This window comes from Nilaparvata lugens, chromosome 14 (assembly GCF_014356525.2).
Source record: "Nilaparvata lugens isolate BPH chromosome 14, ASM1435652v1, whole genome shotgun sequence".
NCBI lineage: Eukaryota > Metazoa > Arthropoda > Insecta > Hemiptera > Delphacidae > Nilaparvata > Nilaparvata lugens.
The window spans coordinates 15,578,261-15,598,702 of record NC_052517.1 but is presented as its reverse complement, the minus strand read 5'-3'; the positions used below and the strand labels follow the sequence as shown (position 1 = coordinate 15,598,702).

The following is a 20,442-nucleotide window of genomic DNA, read 5'->3' as shown; positions in this document are numbered from 1 at the left end:
CTCGCCATATCCGTTTAGCCAGACGTTTACTCTGGACCCCCGACTGGATCTTCCTAACATATGATAAAAATGCTCAAATGAAAAATGCAGGCGATCGAAGCGAGCCTGCTGATCCCATTCTTCGACGATCCAGTCGGGGGTCCAGGGGGCGGAGCCCCCTGGCTGAACGGATATGGCGAGCGAAGCGAGCCTGACGGCTAGTTAATAATAAAACTTCCGGTAAACATGAAATAAACTTCAAATTCACGAAATAATTATATAAAAACACATAAATTTTGAGCTCGAAAATATCACGTTCACAAAGACAGCAGTTGTAATTAATTGTATTCGCTATCTCTCTCTTCTGCTCCTCCTCACATACAATTATCCCACAGAGTTTCTGTGAATCTGACAACACTGTACTCTATAAGAGAAATAATGCTGCTATATTCTAACCATATTCCAATATTGCAACCTAAACTCTCTAACATTCTTATTGGGGGACATTCCTTACCACACTCTGACACACTCACATAATATATCTAACTTATCTAACTTATCTAACTTATCTAACTATATTACAATACTTTTCAATTTCAATTCAATTCTTTATTGCCAAAATTTTAACAATGTAACAAATCAAGGTTAATAAATCTACACTTATTACAAGAAAATAAAATAAAATTAACTACCGAGAACTAAAAACTATAAATTTTTTCATGCACAATCAATATTGTGAGAATATTTACCAATACATATCTATTTTTTTTCTCTATTTATTCATACATTGATATACACAACATCATTCTCAACTATAAATGATTCGGAAAGGAACACTAGACTTTAAGCCCCAAAGCTGTTCCTTCACCATTTTTGGAAAGAAATTGTCCAAAAACAGGTTATACTTAATTCTTCAAAATTATAATTCTCACTTTAATCAACTGGTAGCTATGTGAACAGTAGACCTCACGCAGTATTCTCATCCACAAGTACCTGATTGAAACTATAGACCTTATGGAAATACAGCAATAGACTGGCTTCTCCACACATCTGTGTAATCACTTGTCAACTGATTTATGATGAATAATTCTATAGTCTGATTTTTACTCTAATATTGGCGTATGAGGGAGGCTTCTTTCCCCTTTAATATTATCCTTGAAATGCAAAATCTCCTAAAACCTTGTATATACGTCGACGCGCAATTTAAAAAGGAACATACCTGTCAAATTTCATGGAAATCTATTATCGCGTTTCGCCGTGAATGCGCAACATATAAACATTAAGAGAAATGCCAAACCGTCGACTTGAAACTTAGACCTCACTTTGCTCGGTCAATAAGTCAATCAATGTTGTCCAATAATTTGCTACAGGCAGTATCAATGTTATGTACAGTTATGAAGACTAGCCTCAAACTATTTTGTGTTCTTTCGAATTACAGGTTCTCAAGTAAACTGGCCACGCTTACTTGAAATAGTGGTCAGTTAATTTCCAAAAAATATTTGTGGAATTTCTTCGTTTTTAATGATGGAGATGAAGTTTTTCATTATTTAAAATTTTCTATTATTTGAAAATTAATCATTTTTCATTATTTATAATGCAACTAATATTCTCCAACATCCTCACCCGAGAACATCCCTAACCGCACTCATTAGACACACGTTTTTCAGCTACTTCAGCGGCGCCCGACGCCAAGCACGGGTGCCAGTGCTCTCACGAACCGCAGCAACGGTTACACCGGTGAAGCAGCCGGTGCAACTGCACCGGTACGCCCCAACGCCTTGCTCCCAAACCGCGGCGATTCTTCCCTGGCTGCCCTGCAAGCGCTGAAGGCTGGAGCGATTGGAGCGGCTCCCTTCCTGATGGCGCCCCTGGCAGTCAATGCTGGAACCACGGGGCAGAGTGGCGGCAAGGAGGGAAATGCTGAGTCGACAAAGTCCAGTGATAGCAGTACTAGTGGCGGAGAGAGTGTGAATAGGTGAGTTCTGGGATTATTGCCTCGATTTTCAATTGTCCAATTGACCTTTTGTTTGGAGAGGGTATTAGTTTGATAGTTGTCACTTCATCAAGTACCAAGTATTTTGATCATTTCTAGAGGTACTGTAACAAAATTTGAAGTTGAGCTATTCACTTTGTCAAGTATCACGGCATCAAGTTTTTGTTGCAGGCTGATACAAGCTAGTTCTGTTCTTGATCAACTGAGTTCTTTATGAAGTGGGTGTCACACAATACCATTTTAGTGGACTGTATTTAATGAATTATCCATTTTTAGTGCCTGGCATGAAGCATATACGTCAAATCTTGGAAAATTTGGCAGTCTGGATTATTCAGTGACAGTATTTATTACATTGTCTTGCACCACATAGCAGTCACCTCTCAAGCCACGCCTACACCAGATTGTGAGCTGATATTTCAACAAATTTCGGAAATTTGTTACCAATTTCTTGAAAAGCACAGCAACAATTAATTCGTTTTCTACAGAAGAATTTGATAACTCTCTTGTAAAAAAAAATATTTTTGAGAAAATTTTGTTCACAACTCTAGTGTGAGCTCGGCTTAATGGATGTCATGCCTAAAGATATGACAACCTTCTTAAAGTTTGTAATAGAATCACCAATCAGCTCCAGCATATTGGGCTAGGTACTTATCTTGTAGTGTCCTGTACAATAATATTCAAGAAGTAGACACCAGACAAGATCAATGCCAGATCAATACAATACTCAGTGGATCAGCTGATCAACAATAATTTATCTCACATGAAACAGTTCCAACCAACAACATTAGCAGGCTTTTCATATTGACATAATTATCTTTTTGTTTCATTGAACTGGTTGTGCAAGCATCGATTTCAACATACAATATTAATGTTTTATTGTAGATGGTCGTTTGGTGCCAGCCCCTTTGCAACCCCTGGTGCTCCTGTGTACCACCCTAGCATAGACATGAGTTCCACCCAGGCCTTGATCAACATGGTCAGAACGGCCAGTGCCCAAAGTGCTAATCAGCTGGAAACTTATCTGAAGGTATGTGAACTTTTTTATCTAGAGTATTCATTTTGTCTTCTAAATTACTTTTCCTACTGCTCTATCTTCTACAAGTCCTCTTTCTTCTGCTTTTTATCATCTCCCTTCTCGTCCTCCTCCATCACCTCTTCATTTCTCTTTCACCCTTCCCATATGTTCTGCTCTTTCTGCTGCATCGCATCCTCCTTCTCCTCCTTCTCCTCCTCCTCCTTCTCCTCCTCTCCCACCTCACTACTCTTCACCCATTCCTTCCTTTAGACCCTTCCTTTTCCACCACCTTCTCATATTTTTCCTCCTCTGCCTCTATCAACTTCTACTCATCAACCTTTTTCTTGTTCTCTTCCATTTCGTACTCACCATTCACCTATTATTCCTCATTCTCTTCTCTTTCCCTCTCCCTCCTCTACATTTACCTTCTCCTCACCATCACACTCCTCCTCTTGTTCTCTCTATCTTCCTCCTCTCCCACGTCCTCCACCTCATCTTCTTCTTCTTCTTCTTCTTTCAAGGATTAGGCGTACACACCTGTTCCGGTTTCAAAGGATATAACTATTTACTCTACCATCTTTTCAGAGGTCTGCCAATATCCCTTCTACCGTAGGGTCTATATTTCATGACAGCCTTTGGTATCCTAGTATCTGGCATTCGTTCCACATGGTTTTTCCAGTTCAATCTGTTTATTTCAAGTTGTGCAGCTAATGATGATATTCCCAACTCATTTCTAATGTCATCATTGCGGAGTCTGTCTAACTTTGTACAACCTTTCACACTTCGAAGAAAACGCATCTCTGCAGCTTGAACTCTGCTTAATGTTTTCTTCTTGCTAACCCAAGTTTCTGCTCCATACAATAATGTTGGTACCGCCATCACTTTATAAAATTTTAATTGTGTCTCCTTCCTTGTTCTGTTTTTCAACCGGCGTTTTATTGTACCACATATATGTAGAAATCTATTCAGTTTCAGATCCACATCATTATCAAATCCATATGTGATCTCAACACCCAGGTACTTGAAATAGGACACTTGTTCGAGTAAAGCGTCATCCAGCATTATTTTGGTCCTGACAGGTGATTTGCCGCAGAATGCCATTGTTTTGGTTTTGCTTTTTGAGATAAACAAATTATACTTCTTTGTAATGTTATTCAGAACATACATTGCCTTCTGCAAGTTGTCTTCAGAGTTCTGTAAAATAACAAGGTCATCTGCGAACATTAAAATCATTAAATATCTTGTCAGATCCAATCGTATTCCAGGAGGAGCTTCATTCATCCAGCATCGTATAACGTCGTCAAGGTAGATATTAAATAAAGATGGGGATAAGCTACAACCTTGCCTTACACCTTGGTTTGTCACGATTTCTTCGGTGAGGTGGGATCCTGTGTCAATAGTAATTTTGGTTCCTTGATATAAGCTTTTTATCGCGTCAATTAAATGCTTGGGATATCCTCTTCTTGTCATAATGCACCAAAGTGTAGGTCTATCTAAACGGTCAAAAGCCTTTTCAAAATCAACGAATGCCATGTGGGTCTCAATATTAAATTCCCTATTTTTCTCAATAATCTGCTTCAAACTGAACACCTGATCAATGCAAGAGTGACCTTTCCGGAAACCTGACTGTTCCTCCAACAAAATGGTATTTGAGATTGGTTGAAGTCTACCATTAATTATTTTGCTGTAAATTTTGTAAGCCGATTGTAGCAAGCTGATTCCTCTATAGTTGGATACATTATTTCTCTCTCCTTTTTTGAATATTGATACAATTTTTGAAATTTTCCATTCTTCCGGAATTTTACAGCTCTTCCAACACATGTTTATAAAGTGCAGAAACCTAAATCTGAAAAATAAACCTCCGTATTTAATTAGTTCTGAGTTTATACCATCTATACCAGTCGACTTTCTATTTTTTGTATTTTTTAAAGCAGCTTCTAGCTCTGTCAACTCTATCATATCCACTGTGGGCTCCCCAATTCTTTCTATCTCGGTCTCTTGAGTTGTTGGATTGTACCAGAGATTTCTATAGTGTTTAATCCACTCTTCCTCGGTGATAATGTTGATATGAACTGTATCTTTGTTGGTTCTATTCATGTGCTTCATGATCTTATAAGCAATTGTTTGTCTACCATGCAGATCGTCTTCAATATTGCTTACAAACCGATCCCAGGACTCAGCATGCTTTCTCCTCACTATAGTTCTAGCTGCATTTCTTTTTTCCATGTACACATTTCTGGCTTCATCTGTTCTTGCTTGAATAAATTTTTTATATGCCTTCTGCTTTTCTTTGATGACGAATTCTATCTCATCATCCCAAATCTTCAATCCTCTTTTTCGGCGAGATTTCTTTTTTTTACCGATTACCTCATCTGCAACTTTAGTGATTGCATATTTTATATTACTCCATTCCTCCTCTATATTATCGCTTGTGGGTATAGTTTGTAATAATTCTGTCAACCTCTTCTCATAAAGACCTTGAATACTTTCTTCCTGTAACAAATATACTTTATAGACTTCATCCCTATCTTGTTGCTTTACCTTACTAGTTTTCCTATTCCTCCAACGGGCCAAAACTTCTATTTTGGAAACGACCAAATAATGATCAGAGCCTACATCACAGCCTCTATATGCTCTGATATCTCTCACTTGAGGGGCAATCTTCTCATTTGCAATCACATAATCAATCAGAGACCTGGTGTTTCTGGCAGCCCAAGTGTATTTGTGGATATCTTTTTTCTTAAAGAAAGTATTAGTGATTTTCAATGTATTATATATGGAAAAATCAATCAGTCGTCTCCCGTTGTTATTTAAGTGATCTTCTCCATATATACCCACCGCACCTTGCACATTTCTGTTACCCACTCTTGCATTCAAATCTCCAGCAATGATCAGGTGATCCATTTTGTATTTATTGACCTGCTTTTGTAGCGCTTCATAGAAAGATTCACTTAGTTCTTCTCTATTTTCTTCTGGAGCATAAACTCCTATTACACATAAGTATCCTCTTTCTATTTTGAATCTCATGACAATAATCCTTTCATTGATGTAAGAGTAAGACTCTATTTTATTTTTCCACTTGTCATCTACTAATATGGCCACTCCACCACAAGCTCGCTGATTTTGTCCTACACCGCTGTATGCCATCATATATCCTCCCATATCTTTTGTTCCTTGTAATTTCTTCTTAGTTTCAGTTAAGACAGTGATATTGATTCCTTTTTCCTTCAAAATTTTAACTAACTCAATTTCTTTCAAATGTAAACCTCCTCTTATATTCCAAGTTGCTAAATTTAACAAATCCGTTATTCCAAATCGTTTATGTTTGCTATTTCCGTTTTTATTTCCTAAATTCCGGTCCGGTTTATATCCTTTTTGAAACTTGTGAGTGATTATGAGATTCCCCTAAAGACGTTACCAGCGTCTAGTAGAGTAGTCCAATGGTGGGGCCGCCACCTTAGAGCATCTGAACACACTCTGGGCTTTCATTCGGAGATCCCAACTCCTAGGCTCCTCCGCCTCTTCAGCCGTTGGGAATTGATCCTCTTCCGCCTTCAGAGCCGTTGACCATCGACATTTTTAAGGAAAACAAAATAAAATGAAAAAAGAAGAATATTCCCAAGGTAGGGAGGACAGGATAGAGAAAGAAAGCAGCGCGCGACCACAGGATGACAAATTGACACCTTACCGAAGCAAGGTGCCCCCATCATCCTTTTAGGCGCGCTGCAAGAGAATGGCACAAAGCTGAGTCAATGGAAAGGTGCCATTCTAGAAAAAATAGATCCAAGCATGTCGAAGATGAAGAAGGTAATAGGAAGAAGGGCTTGGAAAGGGGAGGTCCCTTTTAGTCGCCTCTTACGAACAAGCAGGGATTACTGTGAGTACAATTCTACTACCCCTACCACCTCATCTTCATACTAATACTACTCCTCTGCCTCCTTCTCTCTTATCATGGTCGTTTATTGATGGAAAGGACATTATTCTATAGTGAGGTCCACGTTATAATGACAGTATTTGATCAACTTTGGTTTTGCTATCATTGCCTATTATTCGACATAGCCACCAACTATCCTTTTCTAGGTCCACAATGATGCCAATTATGTTTTTTACAGTGTAGAAATACAATTGATTAATGCAGAGAATCGGCATCCTTATTCTTCCATCTTTATCCACTGCCATTATAACGTGGACCTCACTATATATCTTTTTCAGAGAATCGACAGTCATTTGTTGAAATACATCTGACTTATGAAGTTACATCACAATATGATATTATCGCTATTCTAAATGCACTCAATATTTATTCTCATCAGTTAATTTTTCATACTTTGTTAAATCCGTTGAATAATCAGCATCACCATCATTTAATGTGAATTAGTGTATAAGCCAGTAAATATTGTAACATAGATAAATAAAGAACTCTAATCTAATCATTCATAGAACCTAATCTTTTCTCATTATAACAAGTTGGATTGCTTCAAAAATCATGTTCTGTTCAATTTCATTGTCTTGTCATCCTGATCTCTGTCACACAGTAATACTGATTTCCAATGCACAGATAGCCATTCTCCCTAATTCAAATCTCATTTTGTTGTTTCCCAGGGCATTAAAAGAGGCGCAGAAAACCCTCTGGACCTCTCCGCCACCAAGAAAGCACGCAAATCAGGTGCCGGACTTTCCCTCAGTGAGTCCCTCTATGGTGATGCCCTTCTGGGACTTCCAATGCTGTCCGCCCTCAACCGAGCCTCCAAGGACTTGCTACCCCCAACTCATCGGCTGCAAACCAAATCACCAAAGCCCTCCAAAAACCACACCAAAAACAACCATACGACAAGTCCTGCATCAGGACAGAGTAGTTCCGCTGCCACAACTAATAGTTCGAACTCTCGTGTGACCACTAGTCCAGTGACAACAAACCCTTCTGTGACAAATCCTCCCCTGACAAACAGTCCTGTGACTAGTAGACCTCAGTGCATGTCATTGTGTGCGGATAAACCTTGTGCGGCAAATTCTGCCAATGGTGCGCTATTTGGTGTCAGCGGTGGGATAAATGCAGAGTTGGCGGAAAGTGGTGGTTCAGGGACAGAGATGACGTCATGGACTGTTGAGGAAGTGGCTAGTTTTGTGGGGACGATTGACATTTGTGCTGAATATGCTGGGGTAAGTTGACAATCAATTCAATATTTTTCTGCATGTTTTTCTTTTGTACAGTGTGTGCAAAAAATGACCCAATTCAAAATAGTTGTATTAATTAGGAAGGAGGGCTCAACACTAACAAATTGCATACTTAAATAATCACAAAAATGCATAATAAATGTCCTCCATTGGCTGCATGGACGACATATGCCGTTGCCTCAACGTTGGATATGGCGTACAGGACCGCAAGACTTAGCTTTACACCCTTGGCCTCCTAGGTCCCCTGACATGAAACCATGCGATTTTTCCCTGTGGGTACATGTTAAACAACATGTTTACGTCCCTCTCTTACCTTTTGACATTGATGGATTGAAAACTCAAATATCAGCGGCTGTAGTCTCAGTGGCAGAAGACTCCTTATGCTCAGTTTTAGATGAATTGAGCTACAGACCAGATGTTGTCCGTGCAGCCAATGGAGGACATATTGAACATTTATGATACATTTTCGTGAATTCCAATACTTTAGTATGCAATTTGTTAGTGTGAAGCCCTTCTTCCTAATTAATATAGCTATTTAAAATTGGGTCATTATTTTTGTACACACTGTATTATTTGCTACCTCTATTCTGTGTGAACTTTAGATTGCAACATTACGCTGATGAAGTTCTGTATTCAATGAAACATTCATTCATCAATCCATCCATTTCATTTATTGGCAATCAATTCATGATACCAGTGCCAATGTTAGATTAAAGCACTGCTCTAATAGAGAACAGTACTGCCGCATTTCACAGAAGCCAAAAAGACTGTAAAGCAATTGTGTGAGACGAAGTACAAAGAAAAGAGCATGAATACAGCAACAGTGTACTACTCCTCTCCTATGGAATATTATAGTTGTTTTAATAGTAAGTTTGCGGTTCTTTACAAGTTTAAAAATTTTCAATTATTGATACAGTATTTTCCAGTTATCAGTGGTGACTAAGTAAGTGAAGTATTCTTATTTAATTTGGTTCTCAACTTCTTAAGATTCTAAATTCCTAGTCTATACATATTTTCGACACAAAATTGAACAAAAATCAATAAGTGTAAACATAAACTATTGAGCAATTTTCCATCTAAATTCGGGAAAAATTCTCAATTATTGATACAGTATTTTTCAGTTATCAGTGGTGACTTAGTGAATTATTCTTATTTAATTTGGTTTTCAACTTCTTTAAATTCTAAATTCCTAGTCTATACATATTTTTGACTCAAAATTGGACAAAAATCAATAAGTGTAAACATAACCTATTGAGCAATTTCCATCTAAATTTGGGAAAAATTCTCAATTATTGATACAGTATTTTTCAGTTATCAGTGGTGACTTAGTGAAGTATTCTTATTTAATTTGGTTTTCAACTTCTTTAAATTCTAAATTCCTAGTCTATACATATTTTTGACACAAAATTGGACAAAAGGCAATAAGTATAAACATAACCTATTGAGCAATTTCCATCTAAATTTGGGAAAAATCCTCAATTATTGATACAGTATTTTTTCAGTTATCAGTGGTGACTTAGTGGAGTATTCTTATTTAATTTGGTTTTTAACTTTTCTAAATTCTAAATTCCTAGTTTATACATATTTTTAACACAAAATTGAACAAAAGTCAATGAGTGTAAACATAACCTATTGGGAAATTTCCATCTAAATTTGGGAAAAATTCTCAATTATTGATAAAGTATTTTTCAGTTATCAGTGGTGACTTAGTGAAGTATTCTTATTTAATTTGGTTTTCAACTTCTTTAAATTCTTAATTCCTAGTCTATACATATTTTTGACACAAAATTGGACAAAAGTCAATGACTGTAAACATAACCTATTGGGAAATTTCCATCTAAATTTGGGAAAATTCTCAATTATTGATACAGTATTTTTCAGTTATCAGTGGTGACTTAGTGAAGTATTCTTATTTAATTTGGTTTTCAACTTTTCTGAATCCCAAATTCCAAGTTTATACATATTTTTGACTCAAAATTAGACAAAAATCACGAAGTGTAAACATAACCTATTGAGCAATTTCCATCTAAATTTGGGAAAAATTTTCAATTATTGATACAGTATTTTTCAGTTATCAGTGGTGACTTAGTGAAGTATTCTTATTTAATTTGGTTTTCAACTTCTTTAAATTCTAAATTCCTAGTCTATACATATTTTTGACTCAAAATTAGACAAAACTCAATAAGTGTAAACATAACCTATTGAGCAATTTCCATCTAAATTTGGGAAAAATTCTCAATTATTGATACAGTATTTTCAGTTATCAGTGGTGACTTAGTGAAGTATTCTTATTTAATTTGGTTCTCAACTTTTTTAAATTCTAAATTCCTAGTCTATACATATTTTTGACACAAAATTGGACAAAAATCAATAAGTGTAAACATAACCTATTGAGCAATTTTCCATCTAAATTCGGGAAAAATTCTCAATTATTGATACAGTTTTTTTCAGTTATCAGTGGTGACTTAGTGAAGTATTCTTTTTTAATTTGGTTTTAAACTTTTCTAAATTCCTAATTCATACATATTTTTGACTCAAAATTGGTAAAAAATCAGGAAGCTAAACATAACCTATTGAGCAATTTCCATCTAAATTCGGGAAAAATTCTCAATTATTGATACAGTATTTTTCAGTTATCAGTGGTGACTCAGTAAAGTATTCTTATTTAATTTGGTTTTAAACTTTTCTAAATTCCTAGTTCATACATATTTTTGACTCAAAATTGGTCAAAAATCATGAAGTGTAAACTTATCCTATTGAGCAATTTCTATCTAAATTTGGGAAAGGAACAGTTTTGGTTCTTCCTTTCCCAATCATCCATAGTTGAGAATTATATTGTATGTATTAGCGTATCATAGTATAGCCACCTCTAATACAGCCAATAATATAGCCACCTCTAATACAGCCAATAATATAGCCACCTCTAATACAGCCAATAATATAGCCACCTCTAATATAGCCACCTATAATACAGCCAATAATATAGTCACCTCTAATATAGCCAATAATATAGCCACCTCTAATATAGCCACCTCTGTATTAGAGGTGGCTATGATCATAGACCATAGAGTCCCGTCCAAGATGTCATCTACAAGCAACGATGTCCGTTTTTAAGATTGATAAGCTATAAGTTCATTATAGGATCCACGATAATCTGTCAGCATTAGTTGGATGAAAAGCATTCATGTTATGAGTGACAGTTTAAAGTGACCGTCACTGCAATATTAAAGATTTTACACCCATGTACCTGGAGCATGAAATCTCAGACTACAAGGGAGGAGAGAGAACACAACATAACCTCAAAAAATTGGAAATCCTCTGTACGTGATTTTATCGTAGACAACAACGACTAGGAACAATCTTTATAGTGAAATCCACTTTAAACTGACAGTGTTGCTTTAATGGAGGAGCATTAATGTTATCCATAAGAAGTGCTGACAGTTAAAACAGTGAATTTCTTCAGTAAGATTCACATAATAACTGTCAGTGTTTCCTATGGATAACATAAATGCTTGCCATTTAACTAATGCTGACAATTTTGAGGTGAATCGGACTGTAGGTGGAGGAGAAATTACTAAAAACGGCGCGAAATCGGAAGCTACATGCGTAGCCCGTGATAGTACGTTTAAACTGGAATAATAACTGTTCTGATATTTTCTGTATCATCATCTACTTCTTGTTCTTCTCTTTCTTCCTTCATTTTTTGTTCTCCTTCTCATTTCTCTAGATCTTCTTTGTGTAGTGCACCTTTTCCTCCTCCTTCTCCTCCTCCTCCTCCTCCTCCTCCTCCACCTCCTCCTCCTCATCATCATCATCATCTACTCATGATAAACTTTCTTCAAAACCTTTATCTAGTGCAGTCTTCCTTTTCTTATCAAATAATCATCGTCGTTCTCCTTATTCTCCTTCTCCTCCTCCTTCTTCTCCTCTTCTTCCTCCCCCTCCTTCTCCACCTATTCCTCCTCCTCCTTCTCCTCCCACTCCTCCTCCTGCTTCTCTACCTCCACCAACTTCTCCAACTACTCCACCTCCTCCTACTCCTCCTCCTCCTACTCCTCCTCCTTCTCAACCACCTTCTCCTCCTACTCCTGCTCCTCTTCCTCCTCCTCCATCTCCTCAACCTCCTTCTCCTCTTCCTCCTCTTCCTCCACCAACTCCTCCTCCTCCTACTCCTTCTTTTACTCCTTACCATCATCCACTTATAATTAATTTTCTACCTAATATTATTTTTTGGTGCACTAGATTCTTGTTCTTTCAATTCAATAATTATCCTCGACCCTCTATTCCTCCTTCAATTTTTTGACTTGGATACTGAACCTAAATGGACTAATTTTCTGAGGAAAACTTTCCTGTATCATTTTCTCTTTTTGAGATATGAACAAGCGCCTCAAGTTGAATTCTTTGGGTTGATTTATTATGAAATTGTAGTGAATAAATTTATGAAATGGACGCCGGAACAGGCTTGAAAAGTCTAATCCATGACAATGATGAGATTATTTTATTTAATTATTATTAGTTTTCTATGTATTTTTCATCTAATTAATAATAGTTTTCCTGTGACTCATTCACAGAGAAATTCACTCATATACATTGACGGTGGAGTATGTTATAATATAATATCAATAAATCAATAGAGGAGTTCTTAGTTGATAACAGACTTGATTATGTTTTTAATTACCAACACTCAATTACTTATAATTTTTTTTACTTTCCTTGCCCTATCACCATAGGTAAGGAAAGTATTGCTTTCCGAAAAAAATTAAGGTACCCCAAGTTCCCCTGAGTCCAAAAAAGTGGTTTTTGGGTATCGGTCTGTATGTGTGTGTGTGTGTGTGTGTGTGTGTGTGTGTGTGTGTGTGTGTGTGTGTGTTGTGTGTGTGGTGTGTGTGTGTGGTGTGTGTGTGTATATGAGTGTATGTGCGTCTGTGTACACGATATCTCATCTCCCAATTAACGGAATAACTTGAAATTTGGAACTTAAGGTCCTTACAATATAAGGATCCGACACGAACAATTTCAATCAAATTCGATTGAAGATGGCGGCTAAAATGGCGAAAATGTTGTCAGAAACAGGGTTTTTTGCGATTTTCTCGAAAACGGCTTCAACGATTTTGATCAAATTCATACCTAAAGAAGTCATTGATAAGCTCTATCAACTGCCACAAGTCCTATATCTGTAAAAATTTCAGGAGCTATGCAAAGTTTGATTTTAGATTCCCAATTATCAGGCTTCAGATACAATTCAAACAAAAGATTCCGAGTGGATTAGATTGGGCATAAAAATCTCTTCAAGTAATGTCCAGTAACGTTTTGACCTCAATTTGAAAATAAGCTCGAAATTAGAGAAAATGAGATTATTCAATTGCAAACTATTAGCAACTGTTGATTCTATTAAATCATTCACTATGAAGAGATAGCAGACCTCGTGTGTCTCCAGCGTTATAGTCCTGTCACCAGCTGGCTCAGATCTTTGAATAGTAGACTTGAGATGCGCGTGAACACTAGCGTCAGGTGATCAATTTTCATAACGGCAAGGAAAGTTGTGTGATGGCGCCACACCAGTTTTTCTTATTCAGATTTTCTTCTTAGAAGCAAGTTACATTTTAGACCTTCATAGCACTTAATATACCTGAAAAATGTAACTAGTAAATTATTTTTAAAACCATGGTGCACAACATTCAATAAACAGAGTATAAACAGAATATTCACTTTTTGATTAAGGTACTCTCATTTATCAATCAATAAGACGCTATTCCCATTCCATTCACTCACTTATGAATGACATTAATGTTCAAGGCTGTGCAAAAGCTAAAAATCAACTTTCTACTGGTGATATTTTTCAAAGTTTTTCGATTTGTATACTATCAAGCTATGAAAATGAAATTTTTTTCTCAGGAAAACATTTTTTCCGATCATTACTTTTTGAGATATGAGCACCTAAAGTTTACATTTTTGGGACAGAACATTTCAAATACGGTAAGAGATAAATCCATGAGATTTAGAGGATAGATTCTTCATAGTATTGTTGATCTAGTAAGACATAAATTTTCTGAAGATATCAATTTTCGAGTAAGTTATTCAATTTACTAAAAATGACCAAAAATAACTTCTAGTTGAGTTATTTCTGGTCAATTGAACAACTTTCTTAAAAATTGATAGTTTCAGAAAATTTTTATTTTACTAGTTCAACAATACCATGAAGAATATTATTTCGTCTAAATCTCATGAATTTATCTCTTATCGAATTTGAAATGTTCTGTCCCAAGAATTTAAACTTTTGGCGCTCACATCTCAAAAAGTAATGATCGAAAAAAAAAATGTTTTCCTGAGAAATTTTTTTTATTTTGATTACTTGATAGTAGACAAATCGGAAAACTTTGAAAAATATCACCAGTATATTTTTAGCTTTTGCACAGCCGTTAATGTCATTTCTGAGTGAGTGAATGGAATGGGAATAGCGTCTTATTGATTGATAAATGGGAGTAAACTACAGTAATCGAAAAGTGAATATTCTGTTTATTGAATGTTGTACACCACGGTTTTAAATGATTTACTATAGTGAGGTCCACGTTATAATGACAGTATTTGATCAACTTTGGTTTTGCTATCCTTGTCTATCTTTCGACAAAGCCGGTGGTACTATCCTTTTCTAGGTCCACAACGGTGCCAATTATGTTTTTGACAGTGTAGAAATATGATTAATTAATGCAGAGAATCGGCATCGCTATTCTTCTATCTTTATTCACTGTCATTATAACGTGGACCTCACTATAGTTACATTTTTCTTAGGTATCTTAGGTGCTATAAAGTTCTAAAATGTAACTTGTTTCTAAGAAGAAAAACTGAAAATCTTAAGAAAAAATTATAAGTAATTGAGTGTTAGTAATTAAAAAAAAAATCATCCCGGTTATCAAGTTAGAACTCCTCCATTGATATTATATTATAACATACTCCACCGTTGATGTATATGAGTGGATTTCTCTGTGAATGAGTCACAGGAGAACTATTATTAATTTGATGAAAAATACATAGAAAACTAATAATAATTTAATAAATCTCATCATCGTCAAGGATTAGACTTTTCAAGCCTGTTCCGGCGTCCATTCCATAAATTTATTCACTACAATTACATAATAAATCAACCCAAAGAATACGAATTGAGGCGCTTGTTCATATCTCAAAAAGAGAAAATAATAGAGGAATGTTTCCCTCAGAAAATTAGTCCATTTAGGTTTAGTATCCAAGTCAAATACTTGAAGGAGGAATAGAGTATCGAGGGTAATTAAATTGAAAAAGCAAAAATCTAGTGATGCACCAAAAATTAATATTAGGTAGAAAATTAATTATAAGTGGATGATGGTAAGGAGTAGAAGAAGGAGTAGGAGGAGGAGGAGAGGAGGAGGACGAGGAGGAGGAGGAGGAGTAGGAGGAGGACGGGGAAGAAGGATGGGGAGGAGGATGAGGAGAAGGTGAATAGACTTTTCAAAACTGTTTCGGCGTCCATTTCATAAATTTATGCATTTTTTACCAGTAGAAATATTATTTTTATCCTTTGCACAGCCTTAAACATGTTGTGAGTGGAATTTTTTTAAAAGATACCTACTTGAATTTTTATTCTTGAAAGTACAGAAAAACCACGATAATTTATTTTAAAAGCAATTGTTTCATTGTATAACATGCCTGGCCTTGATTGGCAAATTCAAATACAGTGTGGGATGTAAACGCGGTGCATTCGCTTTGTGTACCTCGCACTGGTTACCGATGTAAAGCTCACCTTACATGGCTATCTCAACTTGTAACAATCCAATATGTAAAATGGTTGTGTCGGCTAGAACTAAGGCATATCGTTTCAATAGGAGAACTGAATTACAAATTGGGATTTCTTGTAAGGGCTGGAGAAAAAGTGAGGAGTGAGTGAGTGAGTGAGAGAGAGAGAGAGAGAGAGAGATAAAATGATAGATAAGAGAGAGTATAGGCCTAGTTGTTGCATCGTGGATTTTTATTGGTGTATTTACTCCATGCTCAGATTCCAATTCCTGGATTTTAATTCATTATTTTTCCAACTTATTATTTTACACTTCTTCTTCTTCTTCTTCTTCTTCTTCTTCTTCTTCTTCTTCTTCTTCTTCCTCTTCTTCTACTCATTTTCTTATCCTTCTTCTTCTACTAGAGATCGAGTATAGTTGTTTCATCGTGGATTTATATTGGTGTATTTAATCCTTGTTCGTATTTTAATTTCGTAATTTAAAGAAGAGGATGAAGATGAAGAAGAAGAAGAAGAAGAAGAAGAAGAAGAAGAAGAAGATAAAGAGAAAATTAGAAAAAGAGTTTATTGGAATCCAGGAATTAAAATACGAACAAGGATTAAATACACCAATATAAATCCACGATGAAACAACTATACTCGATCTCTAGTAGAAGAAGAAGGATAAGAAAATGAGTAGAAGAAGAGGAAGAAGAAGAAGAAGAAGAAGAAGAAGAAGAAGAAGAAGAAGAAGAAGAAGAAGAAGAAGAGGAAGATAAAGAGAAAATTAGAAAAAGAGTTTATTGGAATCCAGGAATCAAAATACGAACAAGGATTAAATACACCAATATAAATCCACTATGCAACAACTATACTCGATCTCTAGTAGTAGATGAAGGAGGAGCGGTGCCAGAAGAAGAAGGATAAGAAAATGAGTAGAAGAAGAGGAAGAAGAAGAAGTAGAAGAAGAATAAGAAGGAGATGAAGAAGAAGAGTCTGAAAGAAGATGTGGATAAAGGTTAATGACGTATCATTGAACCATCAATAATCTCTAGTATGATTTTTCTTTGTAGCCTCTATTAAAAAACTGTCTCTCCCGCGTATCCAATCAAAAATGAGATTTTCACACAATAGGAGCAACCGATGCCCATTGCACCCAGCTTGCATTTTTTCTCATCCACAGGATTATCTCTATCTCTCTGTTTGTCTCGTACACATTCTCTTCAATTTTTATTTTCTTTTAGATCAATTTCGTTTGTCAAAATTACGCTACGTGCGTTAACCAGGGCGATGCGACTCTAGTTAACAAACTATTTTTTTCTCCTTTTAAAAACTCTTCTTCTTCTTCTTGCATCTTCTTCATCTTCTTCTTCTTCTTTCCCTCCTCCTTCCTCTTCTACTTCTTCTTCTTCTTCTTCTTCTTCTTCTTCTTCTTCTTCTTCTTCTTCTCTCTTCTTCTTCTTCTTCTTCTTCTTCTTCTTCTTCTTCTTCTTCTTCTTCTTCTTCTTCTTCTTCTTCTTCTTCTTCTTCTTCTTCTTTCTTCTTCTTCTTCTTCTCTCCTCCTCCTCCTCCTCCTCCTCCTCCTCCTCCTCCTCCTCCTCCTCCTCCTCCTTCATCTTATCCTTCTTGTTCATCTTATCCTTACTCAAGGATCAGTCCTGGGACCTTTGCTGTTTTTACTTTACACAAATGACTTACCTAGATATTTGATTCACTGTAAGATTTTTATGTTTGCAGATGATATTTTGTTGATTTCCTCTCATAAATCGTTAGATATGGCCGAAACCCGGTTACAACATGATACCAATACTCTAGCTAAATGGTCTCATAATAATTGTCTGAATATAAATGTTACCAAAACCAAGGTGCTACATATAACCTCATCCTACATGAAAAGAATTAGGGAACCCAAAATTAAGCACTATTGCTGTGAATGTTTCCAACTGCAGGAGCAAGATATATATGTACAAGAGATTGTCAGTTTATATTGAATTGTATAAATTATAAGTATTTAGGAGTAACAGTTGACAGTCATTTTCGTTGGGATATCCATATAAAAAATGTTTGTAATAGACTCAAACAGGTATTGGCCAAGAGATTTAATACCCAATAAAGTGGAGAGGATGATGTATATTATATAGCCTTGGGAGAGTCTGTTATGAGATATGGATTGCAAGGGTGGGGATTTGCTAGCAATGTTTATCTTAGGAGAATATCTTCGGTTCAGAGGAAGATTTTACGCTTGGTCAGCAATTCTCAGGGAGATATTTCATATGAGAACCTTTTGAATAGATGCAAGGTTTTGAATATAAAAGGTACATTTCTGTTCACTCTGATTTTAGAAAATTTCTTCTGCAAAAAATATTTAGTTATGAAAGTTAATCGATATGATTTAAGGAATGAGAGGTATGTTGTACCACTTACTTCGAATAATTTAGCCAGAAACACCTTGTGCCAAATCTACATTGTACCATAGAGAAACAATAGCGTAAGTAGATAGCCCTATACAATGGGCGTTTATGTCACAACTTTTACTGTTTTCTCAAGCCGATTACTTTTGATTATTGTCGAATTTTACTGTTTTGTTGGGGTGAGAGTGTATGAACGGCACAATATGAGAGACTACCAGTGTCACACAGCTTCACGGGAAAGAATTACATGAACTATCGGCTTGAGATAACAGTAAAAGCTGCGACATAAACGCCCTATCCCATGGGATATCTACTTATGCTATTGTTTTTCTATGATTGTACCAAGAACTTTCAATGATTTACCCGATAATTGTGCTGAGTTTGTTAATATGCGCCTGTTGAAAAGAAATTTAAAGATCTGGTTGAATAATTACACTTTAGATGTAACATAATGTAACTCATTATTAATGTATTGTATTGTTGTAATTCATTTTGTTCTATTTTTTGTATGTGAGTTCAGGTTGACTATATATATTATAACACTCTTTAGATTTTTGAGAGCTGAGCCAACAATTAATTAATTAATATCATGATAATTTTAACTGTTAAGTAAATTCTGTAGTAAATTTAACAGTGTAATAAACTGATAAGTGAATTTAACTGTTAAAAATAAAGTACACTGATATATGTATAATTATATTTGAATTTACATGCTTTGTATAATAGTACATGCTTTGTATAATTATATTTGAATTTACATGCTTTGTATAATAGTACCTTGTCAAGCAGCCTCTTTGGGGTTCGCTTAAGGTAGCTTATTTATTCAATAAACGTTTTTTCTATCCTATTCTTCTCCTTCTTTTCATCATCTTCTTTTTGTTTCTCCTTCTTCTTCTTCTTCTTCTTCCTTTTCTTCTTTCTCTCCCTTCTTCTGTAGATCCTGTTTCAATACCTACTTGGGGATGCAATTATTCACATTGATATTTCTTACTTGATATTATTATTACCACAACACAAACCACATCATTCTGAGCACACGCCAACTTATAACTCTGCTCATCAAAATCGATAATCGCAATTACGCGTATCATTGTCGATAATCTGCCATGATTACTGTAGGCACATACGCGTACATACCTTTACTATAATTATTATTGTTCAATGGTTAATCACATTTCTCGATTCTCCAATGGATGTATGATCGATCGTCGATTACTCGATATCACATTAATGGATTGATAGTCGATGGTCGATTGGTAGTAAACAAGATTGATAACCACAAGATGTTAGAACTGGAATGGAGATACGGTAGATGGCCTAATTTGAGATGTTGTGGGGAGGAGGTGGCTGAGGAAAAGGAGGAGAATTAGGAATAGGAGGAGAAGGGACATGAAGAGGTGGAGGATGAGGAGGAGGAGGAGAAATGGGAAGAAAAGAAGGAGAGAGAGCAAGAAGTGGAGGATAGTGATTATGTATGAGTGAAGATTAGTGAGATTTGATTATATTAGACTGAGGATGACGATTTATTTTCCATGTAGTATTCATATTGAATGCTGCTCAACATTAATTTATTCAAAACTACTGACAATATAGACTAGCAATAGGCGAATAGCAATCAATAAAAAGGAAAGGACGGATTAAAACAAGAAGTGAAAAAGGATGAATGAAAGTTGTGCATGCGATTGAACTATTGCAATTTCATTAACTCTATACCTTTCAGGATATCTATCTCAGAATATAGAGGAATAATTGAAACAGAAGATGAAAAAAGGGAAAAGGAGAAGGAAAAAAATTTAAGAAGAGGAAGAAGTTTGGAGGAGAAGAAAGAGGAGAAGGAGGAGAAGTAAGAGAAGAAGAAGAGGAGAAAAATAAGAGGAAGAAGAAGGAGACAGGATGACGAATATGAAGAAGAAGACAGGAGGAAGAAGGAGAAGAAGAAGAAGAAGAGGAAGAAGAAGAAGAAGAAGAAGAAGAAGAAGAAGAAGAAGAAGAAGGAGGAGGAAGAGGAAACAAGAAGAATATGATGAAGGAGCAGAAGAAGAGGAGAAAAAAGGAAAAGAGTAAAAGATGAAGATGATGAAGATGAAGAAAAGATAAAAATGAAGAAGAATAAGTAGAAATCGAG

At 35.8% G+C, this 20,442-nt stretch overlaps 2 protein-coding genes across 3 annotated transcripts in view; both read left to right on the top strand.

The window, feature by feature from the left end:
• Positions 1–1,837, top strand: part of LOC111061010 — a 16,563-nt gene extending 14,726 nt beyond the window's left edge. The window contains exon 3 of one of the 2 annotated variants that reach the window (XM_039440879.1): positions 1,647–1,837. In XM_039440879.1, the coding sequence (XP_039296813.1) occupies positions 1,647–1,806 (160 nt within the window). In that variant the 3' untranslated portion in view covers positions 1,807–1,837. Of the gene's footprint in view, positions 1–1,631 lie in introns of both variants that reach the window. The other variant, XM_039440878.1, reaches the window with a different exon arrangement.
• LOC111061647 (sterile alpha motif domain-containing protein 11-like) overlaps positions 1,638–20,442 on the top strand; it is a 58,120-nt gene continuing 39,315 nt past the window's right edge. The window contains exons 1-3 of the mRNA XM_039440870.1: positions 1,638–1,954; positions 2,855–2,999; positions 7,590–8,147. Of these exons, the coding sequence (XP_039296804.1) occupies positions 1,839–1,954; positions 2,855–2,999; positions 7,590–8,147 (819 nt within the window). The 5' untranslated portion in view covers positions 1,638–1,838. The remainder of the gene's footprint in view (positions 1,955–2,854; positions 3,000–7,589; positions 8,148–20,442) is intronic.